This window comes from Rhinatrema bivittatum, chromosome 3 (assembly GCF_901001135.1).
Source record: "Rhinatrema bivittatum chromosome 3, aRhiBiv1.1, whole genome shotgun sequence".
In the NCBI taxonomy this organism is placed as follows: Eukaryota; Metazoa; Chordata; class Amphibia; order Gymnophiona; family Rhinatrematidae; genus Rhinatrema; species Rhinatrema bivittatum.
The window spans coordinates 139,516,985-139,535,026 of NC_042617.1; the positions used below are offsets into that span (position 1 = coordinate 139,516,985).

Below are 18,042 nucleotides of genomic sequence, written 5' to 3' on the forward strand. Positions count from 1 at the left end.
TGAAATTTAATGTAGACAAGTGCAAAGTGATGCACTTAGGGAAGAGAAACCCAAATTATAGCTTCAAAATGTAAGGCTCCACACATTAGGAGTCACTACTCACGAAAAGGATCTAGGTGTCATTATTGAAAATATGTTGAAATCTTCTGCTCAGTGTGCAGCAGCAGCCAAGAAAACAAAAAGAATGCTAGGGATTATTAGGATAGGACTGGAGACTAAAACAGAGAATATCATAATGCCTTTGTATCACTCCATGGTGCGATATCTTGAGTGTTATGTTCAGTTCTGGTCACCACATCTCAAGAAAGATATAGCAGAATTAGAAAAGGTACAGAGAAGGGGGACCCAGATGATAAAGTGGATGGAACAATTCTTCTATGAAGAAAGGCTAAAGAGATTAGAACTCATCAGCTGAGAGAAGAGACGGCTGATGGGAGATATGATAGAGGTCTATAAAATAATGAGTGGAACAGAACAAGTAAACATTAATCAGTTGTTTAGTCTTTCAAAAAGTTCAAAGATCAGGGGACACAGTGAATTTACTGGGTAATACAGTTAAAACTAATAAGAGAAAATATTATTTTATTCAACGCATAATTAAGCTCTGGAATTTGTTGCCAGAGGATGTGATGATAGTTATTAGTATAGTTACGTTTAAAAAAGATTGGGACAAATTCCGGGAAGAAAAGTCCATCAACTATTATTAAGGGAGAGTTGCAGAAATCCATTGCTTAATATTGGAAGAAGCAGCTTGAAAACTATCCACCCCTTGGGATCCTGCCAGGTACTTGTGACCTGGCTTGGCCGCTGTTAGAAGCAGAATACTAGACCTTATGTTCTTATGAATAGGCACATAGGAAGTTAACTTGTTCTTCAAACAGATGAATTGCCATCCTAAATTCTAACAGAGGAAGAATATGCTTCAATGGTCTCAACAGCCACAATTTTAAAAAATGCAGCTTTTTCAGGGCGATGCAATATCGGCACGTAGAAAATGGGTGCTCACTGCTGAGTACCTGCTTTCTTAACACACATCCAACCACCTATCCTGGGCGTCAGATCTAATATTTACATGACCTGCCGCACTAAAAAGGATGCTCTAGGGAAAATCGAGCATCCCTAGTGTGTCCTTGGCAAGGGGTGTGGAAGATAAATGGCCGGGCACCCAGCAGCTGACCTGATCTAAGCTCCCTCCCCCCCCCCCCCAAGTCTGGTCTGATAGGCCAAGCAGTCCGGGTCACACCCGGGGGTCTTGTACCTGAAATCGGGAATCCAAGGTCCATATGATAAAATCGTCCTTGCTAGACTGTAAATCTCCTACCTCCCAGCCAGGAACCCCTGCCGGAGACCTCTCCTCCTCCAGCAGGGCTGTCCTGATTGGTCCTTTTCACTGACATTTGTCAGTGAATGGACCAATCGGTAGTTAAGCGAAGGAGTGAATAAATATTAAGACACTTAATATTAATTTTTTTAAGGTAAAAATGGGCACATGGGGGGGGGGGAACAGCCAATAGCCTCATCAACATGAATTTATATGTGATGAGCGCTATTAGCTATGCATTCTACTGGACATGTTTTGGGCGTGCTAACCCCCGTTTTGCATCTGGGGTAATGGCCGCACATCCAAAACATGCATCTAATTGCATGTTGAGCCATGCGCTGCTGCGGCCAGCACACAGTATTGCATCAGCCCCTTTCTGTACTTGTGCTTTAAGAGTCAACCTTGAGACCAGCACTACATCCAAGTTCCTTTCCTTACAACATAAATGGATCTTTTCCCTGTCAGAAGTGAGCAATCCTGAAAAATTCAGCAAAGGCAAGGATCCTAATCATAATGAAGAAATTACTTACCTGATAATTTTGTTTTCCTTAGTGTAGACAGATGGACTCAGGACTAGTGGGTTATGCTCCCCTGCCAGGAGATGGAGACGGAGCAAGCTGACATCACAGTATATATACTCCTGCAGTGACCTAAGCCTGCCAGTATTCTCTTCAAAAGCAACTGTGGACAGACTAGCAAAAAACATGAATAAAAGGAGGCAACCATAACTGTATCCAACCAAGAAACACTGAACTCAAGTAATAACATAAGTACCCCAATCTAGAGACTGGATGAACACGTACCAGTAATCCCTTGGAACCTGAAGCCCTACAGGAGGACTATTGACACAATCATTTGGCAGCCGAGCGTGGTAAGCTGAGTCCATCTGTCTGCAAGAAATTATCAGGTAAGTAATTTCTCCATTTTCTAGCATGTACACAGATGGACTCCGGACCAGTGGAATGTATCAAAGCTAATCTCCAACAGGGTGGGAGGCAGCCCACGGTCCAGTCAACACCGCACGTGCAAAAGCTGTGTCCTCCCAAGCCTGCATATCCAGATGATCAAATCTGGAAAAAGGCATGCAAAGATGACCACATTGCAGCTCAGCAAATATCGACAGGAGTCAACAATCTAACCTCCACCCATGACACTACCTGAGCCCTAGTAGACTGAGCCCTAACCTGTGTAGTCAATGGCTTTCCAGCATCCACATACACAGCCGTGACCACCTCCTTAATCCAACGAGCTAAGGTAGCCCACGAAGCCAGAGTGCCCTGCTTATTCCAGCCATGGAGAACAAACAGGCGATTCGTCTTTCGAATACACTAGAGACCTCCAGATACTGCACAACAAGAAGTCTAACATCCAAGCAGCACAAAAGACGAAACTCCTCTATTATCCAGAGATAGCAAGGAGATGGACTGATTCAAATGAAAGTCTGAGACTATCTTGGGCAAGAAGGATGGAACAGTATGCAGCTGTAATGCCCCCGGAGTCACTCAAAGGAACTGCTCCCAGCAAGACAAGGCCTGCAGGTCAGAAATCTGACGTGCAGAACATAATAGCCACCAGGAACACATTCTTCAAAGTCAACAACCATAAGGAAAGGCTACTCAGTAGCCGGAACATAGGGCCCACCAAAAAGTCCAGCACCAAATAAGACTCCACAATGGAACCGGTAATCTCAAAAGAGGCCTTCAAAAAACGTGCCACATCAGGATGAGACAAGGAAACACCACTCACCAGGTCTCTGAAACACGCAACAGCCGCAACCTGCACCTTCACGGAATTAAGCTACAAGCTTTTATTCAATCCATCCTGCAAAAAATCTAGAATCAGAGGGATCTTAACTGAACGAGAAGAACTCCACAATCCTCACACCAGGCTTCAAAAACTCTCCAAACCCGCACATAAGCCAAGGACGTGGAGAAACTGTGAGCATGGAGTAAAGTGACAACCACCGCAGAGGAATAACCACACTTTAACAGGTAAGCCCTCTCAAGGACCAAACCGTAAGACATAATCAAGTCTGAGCCTCGTGAAGAAGCGACCCCTGCTTAAGCAGATCAATGTGCGGCAGAAGATGAAGGGGGGCCTCCACCAGCAGTCGTCGCAAATCCGTATATCATGGACGCCTTGGCCAGACCGGTGCCACCAGGAGTACTAGCCCTCTGTGGCCTTCGATCTTGCGAATTATCCTGCCCAGCAAGGGCCACAGAGGAAAGGCATAAAGCAATCTGTCTTCTGGCCAGACCTGAATGAGAACGTCTATTCCCAGGGACCATGGAATGGTTAATAAGAACATAAAACATGCCACACTTTGTCAGACCAAGGGTCCATCAAGCCCAGCATCCTGTTTCCAACAGTGGCAATCCAGGCTATAAGAACCTGGCAAGTACCCAGAAACTAAGGGGCGAATTTTCAAAGGGTTACGCTTGTAACCCTTTAAAACCCCTCCTGCGCGCACCGAATAGGCTCGGTGATGCGCACAAGCCCCAGGACACACGTATGTCCCAGGGCTTTGAAAAAGGGGTGGGAAGGGGGCAGGGGCGGGACTGGGGAATTGCATGCCAGCAGCCGGCCGGTGTCATAATGCCTCTGCATCGCTCCATGGTGAGACCACACCTTGAATACTGTGTTCAATTCTGGTCACCGCATCTCAAAAAAGGAATAATTGTGATGGAGAAGGTACAGAGAAGGGCAACCAAAATGATAAAGAGAATGGAACAGTTCCCCTATGAGGAAACGCTGAAGAGGTTATGGCTTTCAGCTTGGAGAAGAGTCAGCGTGGAGAAGAGATGGCTGAGGGGGATATGATGGAGGTCTTTAAAATCATGAGAGGTCTTGAGCGAGTAGATGTGAATCTGTTATTTACACTTTCGGATAATAGAAGGTCTAGGGGGCTATCCATGAAGTTTGCAAGTAGCACATTTAAGACTAATCGGAGAAAATTATTTTTCACTCAACACAATTAAGCACTGGAATTTGTTGCCAGTGGATGTGGTTAGTGCAGTTAGTGAAGCTGGGTTTAAAAAAGGTTTGGATAAGTTCTTGGAGGAGAAGTCCATTACCTGCTGACATAGAAAATAGCCTCTGCTATTACTAGCATCAGTAGCATGGGATATACTTAAGTTTTCGGTACTTGCCAGGTACTTGTAACCTGGGTTGGCCACTGTTGGAAACAGGATACTGGGCTTGATGGACCCTTGGTCTGACCGAGAATGGCAATTTCTTAAGTTCCTGCGACTATAGAAGCGAGGAACCTTCACATTTCGAGAAGTCGCCAGCAGATCTAGGAACTGAAGGCCCCAGCGATACCACCCAGGAAAGAGATCTAGGCATCATAGTGGATAATACTTCAAAATCGTTGGCTCAATGTTCTGTGGCAGTCAAAAAAGCAAACAGAATTTTAGGAATTATTAGGAAGAGAATGGAGAATAAAATGGAGGATATCGTAATGCCTCTATCGTTCCATGGTGCGACCACACATTGAATAGTGTGTGCAATTCTGGTCACTGCATCTCAAGAAAGATATAGTTGCGCTGGAGAAGGTATAGAAGGCCGACCAAAACGATAAAGGGGATGGAACTGCTCCCCTATGAGGAAAGACTTGGAGAAGAGACAGCTGAGAGGGTATATGATAGAGGTGTTTAAAATCATGAGAGGTCTAGACAGTTAAACATGAATTGATTATTTACTCTTTCGGATTAAGAGAAGGACTAGGGGGCACGCCATGAAGTTTGCATTTAGTACATTTAAAACTAATCAGAGAAAATTCTCTCACACAACGCACAATTAAACTCTGGAATTTGTTGCCAGGGGATGTGGTTAGTGCAGTTAATGAAGCTCGGTTTAAAGGAGGTTTGGATAAGTTGACTTAGAAAATAGCCTCTGCTATTACTAGCATCAGTAGCATGGGATATTTCGTTTTCGGTACTTGCCAGGAACTTGTAGCCTGGATTGGTCTCTGTTGGAAACAGGATGCTGGGCTTGATGGACCCTTGTTCTGACCCAGTATGGCAATTTCTTATGTTCTTAGCAATCCACAATCAGCTGAAATGCCTTGGCTGACAACACCCACTCTCCTGGGTCCAGACTGTCCCTGCTGAGAAAGTACGCTCTTACGTTGTCTTTTCCTGCAATGTGAGAGGCTGAGATCATCTGCAGATGACCTTTGCCCATTCCATCACCTGGTCTATTTCCTGCGACACTTGCTGGCTCTTGGTTTCTCCCTAGCAATTGATATAGGTCGTTGCATTGTCAGACATCACGCGAACCACTTGATTCTGCAGCCTGTGACTGAACTGCAAGCATGCCAACCATACCGACCGGGCCTCCAGGTGATTGATATTCCAGCAGGACTCTTCGGTATTCCAACGCCCCTGGGCCATTAACTCCAGACAGTGAGCCCCCACCAACCATGGAGACTCACATCTGTCGTCAGTACCAACCAGGCCGGAGAGGACGAGGGAACTCCCTTTCTCAGATGATCCTTCTGCAACCACCACTAAAGATTTCCATCGGCATGTGGAGCCAAACTGCATAATCCTGAGACTACGGGTTCCAAAGAGATAGAGCGTGCTGAAGAGGACGGCATATGTGCCTTTGCCCACAGCACCATTTACAAAGTAGCTTCCATCAAGCCAAGTACCTGTAGGTAGGACCACACTGTCGGGCATATGGTGTTCATCAACTGACGCACATGAGACTTCAATTTCTGGATCCAAACTTCCGGTAGAAAAACTGTTTTCTTCTTCAGTGTCGAACCAGACCCCCAGATACTCCAACTGGGATGGTTGAAGATTGCACTTGGTCAGGTTAACCACCCAACCAAGCTCCTGCAATAAGGAAATTACCTTTTATGACACCAGGCAGCTCTCTTCCTGAGACCTGGCTCAAATCAGCCAGTCGTCCAAATACAGGTGCAACAGGATTCCTACTTTTTGCAAGGCCGCGGCTACCACCACCATAATCTTGGAAAATGTTCTGGCAGCGGTGGCTAGACCAAAAGGTAGCACCTGAAATTGATAATGGCATCCCAACACCGCAAAGTGTAGAAAGTGTTGGTGTTCCAATCAGATGGGAATATGAAGGTAAGCCTCTGACAGATCCAAGGAGGTCCGAAATTCCCCCAACTGCACCACCATTATTACAGAGCATAAGGTTTCCATTTGAAAATAAGTCACCTTCAAGTGACAGTTGACCCTCTTGAGATCCAAGATGGGACAAAATGTCCCTCCTTCTTGGGAAAAACAAAATAAATAGACTAATGCTCTATACTTTCTTGAGACATAGGTACTGGAACCACATCCCTCAGTCTGAGGAGCCTTTGAAGCGTGAACTCCATTGTCTGCTTCTTCTGCGGGGAGTGACAAGGCGACACCATGAATACGCCCAGAAAAATACTGCAAAATTCCCGTGCATACCCTTCGTGTATCACCTCCAGGACCCACTGGTCCAATGTGATCTCGACCCACCTCCGATAAAAGAGACACATCCCCCCTATTTCCTGTTCCAGAAGGTGGGTTGGCAAACCTTCATTGGGAAGCTCCACCACCTGAGCCCACTCCTCTCACAAGCTGCCAGAGACAAAAGGACTGAGACCTGTCGAAAGGCTGATTCTGCTGAAATGTCGTCCCTCTGTAGGGCCAAAAAACGCCAGGAGCCCCGAAATCAATCCCTCATATAAAAGGGGCATTGTAACTGTTTCTTACCTACCGGCAACCAAGGTACCGGAGACTCGCTCCCCTCCCCCATCTACTGGCCAGTTTCTCCAACTCGCTCCCAAACAAGAGCGAGCCTTTAAAGGGCATCTTGCTAAGATTGGCTTTGGAAGTTGTGTCTGCTGACCAATGTCATAACCAGAGTTGATGCCTGGCCGCTTTCACCGAAGCCACTCCTCTAGCCGAGGTCCAGACCAAATCACAGCCTGCATCTGCTAAAAAAGGCGGCAGCAGGCTCCATAACCATTCTGGAATTCCCTCCAGACTCAACCTCCTGAGAGAGAAGCAGACAAGATCTCGCCACTAGGGCACAACAGGAGACAATGTAAATTCATTGCCACTGCCTCAAAGGCTTGCTTAAAAATAGCCTCAATCCTATTATGTACCTCCTTCAAGGCCGCTCCTCCCTCTATGGGGATAGTTGTCCACTTAGACATGGCACATACCACAGCATCCATTTTGGGAAACCACAAAAACTCTCTCACAGCCGAATCCAGGGGTTACAGGTCTTCCAATGTCCGACCCCCTTTAAAATTTGCCTCTGTGGCATCCCATTCCAGATCAATCAATTCCTGGATGGCAACTTTCTTTTCTGAATTCTCCTTCTTAAAAGTGAAGCAATCCCCAGTGGGCAGATGCATGTCCACCATCTGCTGGAGATGGAGAATACTAGCAGGCTGAGGTCACTGCAAGAGAATATATACTGTGATGTCAGCTTGCTCTGTCTCCATCTGCTGGCAGGGGAGCATAACCCACTGGTCCTGAGTCCATCTGTCTACACCAGGGGTCAGGAACCTTTTTGGCTGAGAGAGCCATAAACGCCACATATTTTAAAATGTAATTCCATGAGAGCCATACAATATGTTTAAAACTAAATACAAGTAAATGTGTGCATTTTATGTAAGATCACACTTTTAAAGTACAATAAGTCTCTGAAAATATTACACCAGGCCTTAAGACACCAATACATCTCCTATTAGGAAAACGGACCAAGTCAGGCTGCTATAGAGTCCTACACAGAAACTACACGCCAGCAGAAAACCTCACCTGAATCACGTGCTGTCCCTCACCTAACATAGAATAAAGAGACCAAAACGCATAACAAGAAGCATGCAGACAAAAACTGAATTGGAAACTGCAACAAGCCAGAGTCTCTGTATGCAGTGTAACAAAGGAAAAAAGAAACATCACACATCCTTATAAAACAAATCAAGAAATATAAAATCATCAGCAGTAAAACTGTACTAACAAAAAGAACATATTTCGAAACAGCTGATGAGTGGAATATCCAATAATTAAAAACTCATATAAAACATTTCCAGATACCAACAAAATATTTCAAAATAGCAGACACAAAGATCCAGTAATGAAAAATAATAAGGATACAAAAATTTTTTTGCTCTGCATACCTGGGAACGTTTGATATCCAGGTGTCCTGAGATTGTTCTGAATTAGCAGGAGGTGGGGTGGTTTGCTTGGAACTTTCTCCTCTCTCAGTCACATACCAGCGCTCTCTCTCACACTGGCTCTCAATGACACACCTATACACACATGCTCTCAGTACTCACATATACACATGTTTTTTCTCTCTCACTTATATAGGCTCTTAATTACACATTTACACACATGCTGTCTATCTTTTCACGCTTACACACACACAGGCTTTCAATCACATAAATACATGCTGTCTTTTTCTCTCACACACAGACTCTCATTCACATGCTTACAAACATGTCCTCTCTTTCTCTCATTTACACACAGGCTCTCAATCACATACTCACATGCTCCCTCACCTAAATCAGCTCTCAATCACACACAGACACACATGGTCTCTCTCTCTCATTTAAACACAGGCTCTCAATCACATACTCACATGCTCCATCACCTAAACCAGCTGTCAATCAGACACAGACACACATGATCTCTCTCTTACTTATACACCCAGGCTCTTACTCATACATACACATGATCTCTCTCACACACAAAGGATCTCAATCATACACACATACTCTTTCAAACAAACAGGTTTTCAATTACAAACTTACACATACAGGGTCCCAATGGTAAACTTACATTCATGCTCTCTCTCTCACAGGCAGGATCTCAATCACAGACATACTCTCTTTCACATATACAGGCTCTCAATCATTCACATACATGCAATCTCTCACTCACACACACAGGATCTCAAACACACATGCTTGCTCGCTCATTCACTCTCTCTCTCCCCCCTCCCCCCCCCCCCGGGAACTCGCGGCAGCAGCAGCCACCTCCCAACGCTAACCTCCTTCATTTTCAGCCCTCGCGGAGGCGAAGGCGGAGTCCCATCGGCCGCGGTTGAAGATTTTCATTTTCCTCCGAGCCGCGCTGCAGTCTTCTTCCCGCGCAGGCACCCGATGCTCTCCACTTCCTCTTCCGGGCCGCGGGAAGAAGAGAGCACCGGCGCAGGCACCCGATGACTCCAGCGCTGGCACCCGGCTGACACCCGATGACTCCCGCGCAGGCACCCGGATGACTCCAGTCGGCGTGCTCTCTTCTCCTCCCCCCCGCGGCCCGGAAGAGGAAGTGGTGAGCATCGGGTGCCTGCGCGGAAGAAGAGACCAAGCTAGTGTGGTCTCTTCTTCCCGCGCAGGCACCCGATGCTCTCCACTTCCTCTTCCGGGCCGCGGGTGGGGGGGGGGAGAAGAGAGCACGCTGGTGCCGCTGACTCCAGCTGTCCTGCCGCGTTCCGCCCGGGCTGACAGCATTTTAAGCCCGGGCGGCGGAGGACCGGGGAGCAGCTGGGTCAGCGGGGAACCGCGAAGTATGGCGACACGTGTCTGCGAGCCAGATGCAGCCCTCAAAAGAGCCATATCTGGCTCGCGAGCCATGGGTTCCCGACCCCTGGTCTACACACTACTCCTGGGGGAATTCTGCGCAAAAAAAATTAAAATTCTGTGTACAAAAACTTAAAATTCCACAAAATTCTGCAAACTTTATATTGGTCAAAATAACACAATTTACATGGCAATCTTTAAGTAAATTACATTTTAAATTAATACAGAAAAAAGTTATTAGAGAAGATGAATTTTAAATATTTTGAGCAGAATTTCCCTAGAAATTCACTGTAAGAGTGTCCCTTCCACTCACTCTCCCTACTCCCCTGGCAACTTTGCCCTCTCAGGCCCCCAACTGCTCCACCTGCCAGGATCTTCCCCCTCCAACTCTAGGCTCAACCCCTTTCACTCTATCACCAGTCCCAGAGTTTGACCCCATTCTCAATAATGCCCCTCACACAGGCTCCCTCTATCCTTCCCTCTCTATAGTACACATACACACCCCCTCATATATATTCCTTCACTCTCTCGCACACACACATTCCCTCATATAGGGTCCCTCTCTCTTGCATACACACCCACACAAGCTCCTTTTCTCTCTCACATATACATCCTCACACAGGCTACCTATGTCTCTCTCTCATGCACCCCTTCACATAGGCTCTGTCTCACACATACACAATCTCTTCACACAGGCTAGCACCCTCACATACACACAAGCTCCCAATCTCTCAAACACATACACACTCCTTCACAATCTCTACATATAGGCTTCCTTCTCTCTGGCACTCACTCAAGTATCTCCCCCCCCACAAACATTCACTCTCACCGGGGCCTTCATCTTCTGCGCAGGGGGGAATTCTGCACAAATTCTGCGCTCCACAGAAGCGCAGAATTTTCCCAGGACTCACACACTAGGAAATACAGTTGTTTTTCAACATTTAGAACCAAATTGCCATCCCTAAAGCAGCATCCTACACGATCCAAACAATAGTTAAAAGCATCCTCGGGAAACTTGACTGACTCACTAGGTAAATAAAATTGCACATCATCTGCATAAATCTTAAATATAATTTGAAAAGCTGATAACTCTACTGATAAATGTTGTAGGAATATATTAAACAAAAATACTGAAAATAAGGCAGATCCCCAAGGAACTCCCCATTCATTTGAATACCACTTAGAATAGTCATCCCTAACACAGACCCATTGAGTTCTTTCTTGCAAAAAAGAATAAAACCACTTCAATACTGTTTCTCTAATCCAATAGCTGACAATCTCCTCAACAACTTTAAATGGGAGATGGTGCTGAATGCAGATTTAATATTCAATTGAACTAAAACGCCATTCTTCTTGTGGTCTAAACTGCATCAAATTTCATCTAACAATGATACTAAAAGTATTTCTGTTCTTCTCCCTTTTCAGAAACCAAATTGGGCAGCATTAAAAATATCATTTAACAAAAATTCATCCATCTGGATTAAAACCATTTTTCTAAAATTTTCACAATAGTACATAAATTAGATATTGGACAATAATTAGAAAAATTATGTAGAGAGATAAAAGGATCATTTAGGATGGGTCTAATAAGAGCTCTTTTTACTGTAACTGGAACATCCCCAGTATGTAAAGAGACTAATAATTTTAACAAATAAATTTTCAAAGGAATCATTTTTCACCAATAAAAAAAGGATAGGGATCCAGCTTAACATTTGATATCTTTAACCTAGTCAATACAAGTTCTAACGAAGCACTAGATACCAGCTCAAATTCAACCATTTAGAGTTATCACAATCAACATTATCCCTAATGATATCCCATGAGTTCCTCACCCAAAACTGTAAACTAGAGACTGAATTTTATCATGCAGAAACTAACTTCTCAATATCAAAATTAAGTTGATTCCAATGGAGGTTTAACCATCGATTTAACAAGACAAAAAAAGCTCTAAAGTCATATAGATTGTGTTACAAACTAACCCAGAAAAATATTTTTTCTTAATCTCATCTGTAGGTTTCAACAGCCTCTATATAATTTCTCAAAATCGTTTTTTAAACTTCCTCCACTTTCTTATCAAACAATCCCTCTCACCCATCAGCCACCCAGCTATCTACATTTATAAATGATCAAATCAGACACTTTAAGGGCCATCCTAACCCTTCCCTCTTGTGTACACAGCCCTGGAGACACATCCTCTGTGCGAGAGGATAAGACATCACCCAGAGAGCAGGTCCTAGCTACAGGATCATTTCCTGCTACACCAAGGTGATAGTCTCTTGCCAGGTAACCTTGCTCCTCCACAGCAGCACAAGGGCTGTTTTTCTGGAGTTGAGACTGCTCTATTCTGTGCTTGAAGGTCTCCTCTATATAATGCCTCAGCTCCTCCAGGTCTGCCACTGTGGCATTCAGAGAGCAGACTTGTTCTCTGAGAGCCAGAAGCTCTTAGTACCGGGTGCACACATACAACACCTTACCCATGGGTAAATACATGTCTAACTCCAGTACAAAAGATTGGACTCGCTTTCTTTGTGATATCATCCTGAGGTTCCTTGAAATGTTTTTCAGCTTCCAATATTTTACAGCATCCAATTCAAAGTCTTGATTTTGGCCTACAAGACCAAAAATAGCTGTGCACTACCCTACCTAAACTTCAGTCTTATCCCATATATGCCCTCCCACGCCCTACACCCCTGGCCAGAAACCCCCTTATCAGTGCCTGCACCTGAGGAACTGCATCTCACAACCACCAGACAGACAGTTTTCTCAGGAATTGCACCAACCCTCTGCCACCTAACATCAGACAAGTCGCAAATCTGCTAGTCTTCAGAAAACTACTAAAAACATGGCTTTGGGGCCATACATTTGTTGATCCACTTCAAGCTACATTCCCTGATTATTAAAATACTGCAGGAACTTCAATCCTTCAAGAGCACGCTGCATGGGACACACATAAGCCAATCATTCTAGCATACTAAAATTGTAACCACGTTTTCTTTAATGGCTCTAACTCACAAATGCCTCATTTCATTTCTCCACTCCGCAGTGTCTTAAATACCTATCTGATGTATTCCCCCTGGTTTATTTTGGAGTTCCTATGACATAACCCTATAATGACCTTTGTATTAATCTGTCATAATGCCTTATGAGTTCTCTAATTGGAAAAACGTGAACTATATTTATTTCTCCTTTCAGACACTTCAAAGCAAATTACACTCAGGTAGTGTAGGTATTAAACAATGACAAATCACTGTGGGAAGGAAATTAGTTTCTGCTGGGTGGGTGAATGAGTTGGACGGGTGTTTGGTAGATGGGAATATTGATGATCTAGAAAAAGCTGTAGCATTGTAATATGCCCTTATACTGGATATTATTCGCGGTCAATTCATGTAACTTAGGGCTGCATGCTCAGGTGTTTTGTTCATTAATTTGTGTTTTTGCTGTTTAATGTTTGATGAAAACAAAAAGACAACAGCTATGCTTTATGAGAGAATTTTATAACAGCTCGCATACGGGGGTGAAGTTTACGAGTAAAGACTCCAGCTCTAGTTTTCTTACCTTGTAACTCCACTTTTGAAAATCAGTGGGTCTGCACATACCTTAGCATGACATAGGTGTGCTAGAGCAGTGTTTCACAACCCTCTTCTGGAGGCACAATTAAGCAGTCAGGTTTTCAGGATATCCATAATGAATAGGCTTGAAACAGATTTGCATATATTGATGAACCAGGCTATGCAAATCTCTCTTATGTATAGTCATTCTAGAAATCCTAAAAACCCAACTAGCTAGATGTGCCTCCAGGAGAGGGTTGGGAAATACTGTGCTAGAGAGGTACAAATGTCTACACAAACATTTAAACACATACTTTAAAAAATCAAAAAGCAGACATGATTCCCCTCCACCCCCCATGGGAACACTTTTTTGCAATGTGCATATAAACCCCAGTCAATTTATGCACATCAGTGCTTTTGAAAATTACCCCCTAGGTCTTATAGTCACATCAGTTCAAAATCCAAACACAGCTGAAAAGAACATAAGAACAAACCAAAGACACACACATTGCAAGTCAGATGTCACAAGATTGCTACAGTAATGTTGTTTCATTGCTAAGTATATGTACAACTTAACACTTTTACTTTAAAATACATGATATACAAGCTGTACTACCAAAATTCCAATAAAAATATTTTTAAAATCCCCAAAATATTACTGACTCAGTTTAATAAAAAAAAACAATGTTCTTTGTGAGTACATTCAATAATCTTATTTATAACTTGTAAGCTTATTTACAACCTTATTTGCTCTAACGCTATTAGGTTATGAATGATCTCCTCCAACTGACTAGACTAAGGCTGCCAGCTCACCCCCAACTCAACTGCACAGATTGATCCAATCCTAATTTTATACCCCACTACATTCATGGATTTTTAGGTCTGATGTTCTGAATCTAAAGAACATCTATAGGAAAATTAGAACTACACATTCATGCATACAATAGGGCAAAACCAGGCTTTAGTCAGCCTGTTCGGTTGACCTGGGGTGAAGTCACAACCCTAGGTAGGGCACGCGCCCTTCGAGTTGGCTGACCAGACCGCTGAAGAGGGGACAGGAAGCCCCCAGCACTGCAACCAGCTTTCGTCTAAACTGGGCCACAGCCTGATCTCGTCTCCTCCTGAAAGCAGAGACGGCGGCTTATGGAACGGTCCGTAAACAGCGGCAGCAGCTCCTCTTACCTTCTCCTCCACCACGTGCACGACGATGGACGGGTACTTGCGGCTAAGCCAGCGGAAAAAGGCCGGGACTCCCATAGCGGCAGCAGCGGCCGAAGCGGAAAACGTGAGACGCAGATACAAGGAACCGGAGAAGAGGGGCGGGCAACGGCATAAACACGCTACTTCCGGTGCACGTCGGAAGCGTGGAGCAAAGACACAGCCTGCGTGGCCTCCCACTAGGCTAGCGACGCAAGTCTGAATTGTAGCCGCGCTAGAAGAGCTGCCCCCTGACCAAAGCAGTTCTCTTTGCTTTAGCTGCCTCTTGGAGGTTGGTTTATCTTGAAAACAAATCTCAGTACCAGGTCAGCTCATGCTAACGCCAAGCTACCACAGACGGGCTGGTGGTGCGGGAATCAACCTTTAGGAAGTCAGCCTTTCTTTGTACTAAAACATGGAATTTATTTTTAAGTAGCTCAGCTGGCAAAACAATTCCTTTTAGCATTCTGAATTTTATTTAACTTCCGAGGAAATGGCAGCAATGATTAAAAATTTAGTAAACTCGTGCGCAAGCCTACATTATGAATGTAAGTGCTTTGAGGTGCTCATGTTATAAAATCATGCGTCCATGTGTGCCCGCTGGGTAGCACGCGCACCGGCAATGTTTTAAAATCTACCCCTATATATCTGGTAGTGGCCTCAATAAGGTGTGGGGAATTCAGGAAGTGAAGTTAAAAAGGCTCTTTTTTTTTTTTTTTTTTTTAGTGTAAAAGTGGTACCTGCCTATAAATTAAAGGATGAGCCAGTGGCGTAGCCAGAATTGATTTTTTGGGTGGGCACAAGGTTAACATAGGTGGGCACAAGGCATGCAGGTCTACTAGTTGTTTTCTTACTGATAAATAATGCCATATACTGCACCCTAGAATGGCTCTAAGTAGTTTGCAACAGCCATTATGTGTCATGTATGAAACTTTAAAATAATTTACTTCAATTATTTCAAGTATAGAAAACAATCAAATCCAATCATATAATAAAACAAAAATTAATGTATTCTTTCATGAACCATCTTTGCAAAAACCCAGAAATCTTCATAAATATAATAAAATATAATTAATCATCAGAACAGGTGCAGCGCAGAGCTAGGGCAATTCACATTACAAGTAACATGAAAAAAAAAATTCAAATTCTGGTGTAATCTCAGCAAAAAATAACCCTCCACTGCTATTTTGTGAAGTAACAAACTCTTGCAAAGAAAGAGGCATCTGGAACCTTGCCAAACAATCACAGCACTGACTCTCAGGATTCAAACAGCAACCTTATGAAAAAGCAGCAATGCAAATACTACACCAGGCCCTAGAACATTAATACATCACCTACGGGAATAACAGAACAGGCTGGACTACTACTACAGAGAAACTATATGCTAGAAATACTCATTTCTGTCACAAACAGGCAAAACTAAGACCGACCCTTACCTAATAAGAGACTATAAATTAGAAACAGAAACATGTAGATAAAGCCAAAATAGAAAGCCTGAGAAACTAAAATGTCTGAACAGTGGAATACTTAAGAAAGAGCAAAATTCAAAAATATAAGAATGCACATTCCCAAAGATGACATATTTAAATTGCTGTTCCCAATCTCCGCTAAAAGTGAGACCTAGCAAATGTATATGTATCTCGAATGTTAATCTCACCCTCCTGTACCCAACAATTTTTTATATATCAATTTTTTTGTTTTAAGTAAAAAATAATAATATGGAATGGAAAAGGTAAGTTTCATACATATGAATGCATGCCTCCTCGGCCTTGCTTCAATTTTGTAGTGTAATCATAAGCTTACCAACCTTCCAATCCTTTTGTTATTTATGTTTCTTCTTTATTTTAATCAATGTGTGAATAAATAATGAAATTATTCTCTATATGACGCCAGTACTGGCTTTTAGCTTATTTGCTTTGTATAAAATATTTATAGTCAAAACGCCATTAATGTGAACCTTTGTAAGGTAAGATTTTATACTAGGAAAATGTCCATGGTAAACGCCATGATAGTAAGGTATAGAAAACGTATCACTTATCTCCCAACACAGCTGTGTTTCGAAAAAGTATCCTTTCTTCCTCAGGGGAGTTTGTATCCTTTTAATGGAACGCGCTCTCAAGTTCCGCCAGTTCTGCAGACTCTTCTCCTGGCCCAAATTTGAATATCTCCTGCCTCAAAATGGCAAACGCTAATTCAATGGCGTGCTGGTGTCCTCGGCATTATCCTTGTGCTAACTAGCACTGATCCATGGCTTTAGTTATTCCTTTCTCTCAGGCTTAATCAGCTCTGAATGGCGGCGTTTTTTTTTTTTACGCTTCTCAGTTTGCTATTTTATAAAAAACTACGGATCACAATCCCGCCAATGGTAGGAGGGACGTCTTAGTTGTTACGTTACTCAGGTGTTTAGAAATCAGCTGTGTATTGCTTGTTACGTAGCTCACAGTGGGAGGGATACCAATGTGTCTAAAGATCAGCTGGGGACAGCGTCTTACGTCATCAGTAAGAAATTTCTATTCAAAACATACTATAATGCATGTATGCCAGCAGGGAATCCGGCTCGATTGGTCTAACTATGTCAAATCAATGTTGTCCACTCTATTTCTTCGTTCAATCCATGTGGAACCACCGTTTTTAACCTGAAAATCCAATGTTGTTCCTTATAATTTAAACTTTTCTTCTGATCGCCTCCTCGTTCATTATCGTCTATTTTGTCCAAAATCGTCCATCTTAGTTGGTGAAACTGATGGTCCTTGCTGACACAATGGTCAACTATTGGAGCCTCCATTGTTTTGGTGTTGAGTTTTGATTTATGCTCTGTCAACCTCGTTCGTATTGGCCTAGATGTTCTGCCCACATAGTTTTTTGGACATGGGCATTGTATAAGGTAAATCACATTTTGGGATGTGCAATCGGTGTTTCTTTTCCTTTTTACGAGGTATCCTGTTACAGAATCTGTCCATTCTCCGCCCTCTATGGTCGTGCTGCACATGTTGCATCTTTGACATGCTCTGTGCTGTCCCCCATAATGTTCATCAATTTTCATTATGTCTGCATGAACAACTTTATCTCTGATATTAGACCCTCTTGTAGTGGCTATAAGAGGGAATTCTTCAAATTCTTCATGAATTGCTAGTATAGGCCAGTGTCTCCGGATGGAGGCTATGACCGATGCCGACGCCGTGCTTTGTGGTATGATACAAGTTAATCTGTTGTGTTCTTTTTTGTTCTGATACTGTAACAATAAATCGCGATCCGAAAATTTGGCTCTTTTGTAAGCCTTATTGATGACTTTCTTAGGGTAACCCCTATCTTTAAACTTATTTTTCAGAAATTCCGCCTGCCTTTCGAATTCTTCCGAAGTGGAACATATTCTCTTGTATCTAAAAAATTGGCTAACCGGTAATCCCTGTTTCAGGGTTAATGCATGATGACTA

General features: G+C 43.4%; 1 protein-coding gene across 1 annotated transcript in view; it reads right to left on the minus strand.

Moving 5' to 3' along the window:
- Positions 1-14,814, minus strand: part of XRN2 (5'-3' exoribonuclease 2) — a 283,450-nt gene extending 268,636 nt beyond the window's left edge. The window contains exon 1 of the mRNA XM_029593758.1: positions 14,594-14,814. Coding sequence (XP_029449618.1) covers positions 14,594-14,668 — 75 coding nt within the window. The 5' untranslated portion in view covers positions 14,669-14,814. The remainder of the gene's footprint in view (positions 1-14,593) is intronic.
- Positions 14,815-18,042: the final 3,228 nt, after the last annotated feature.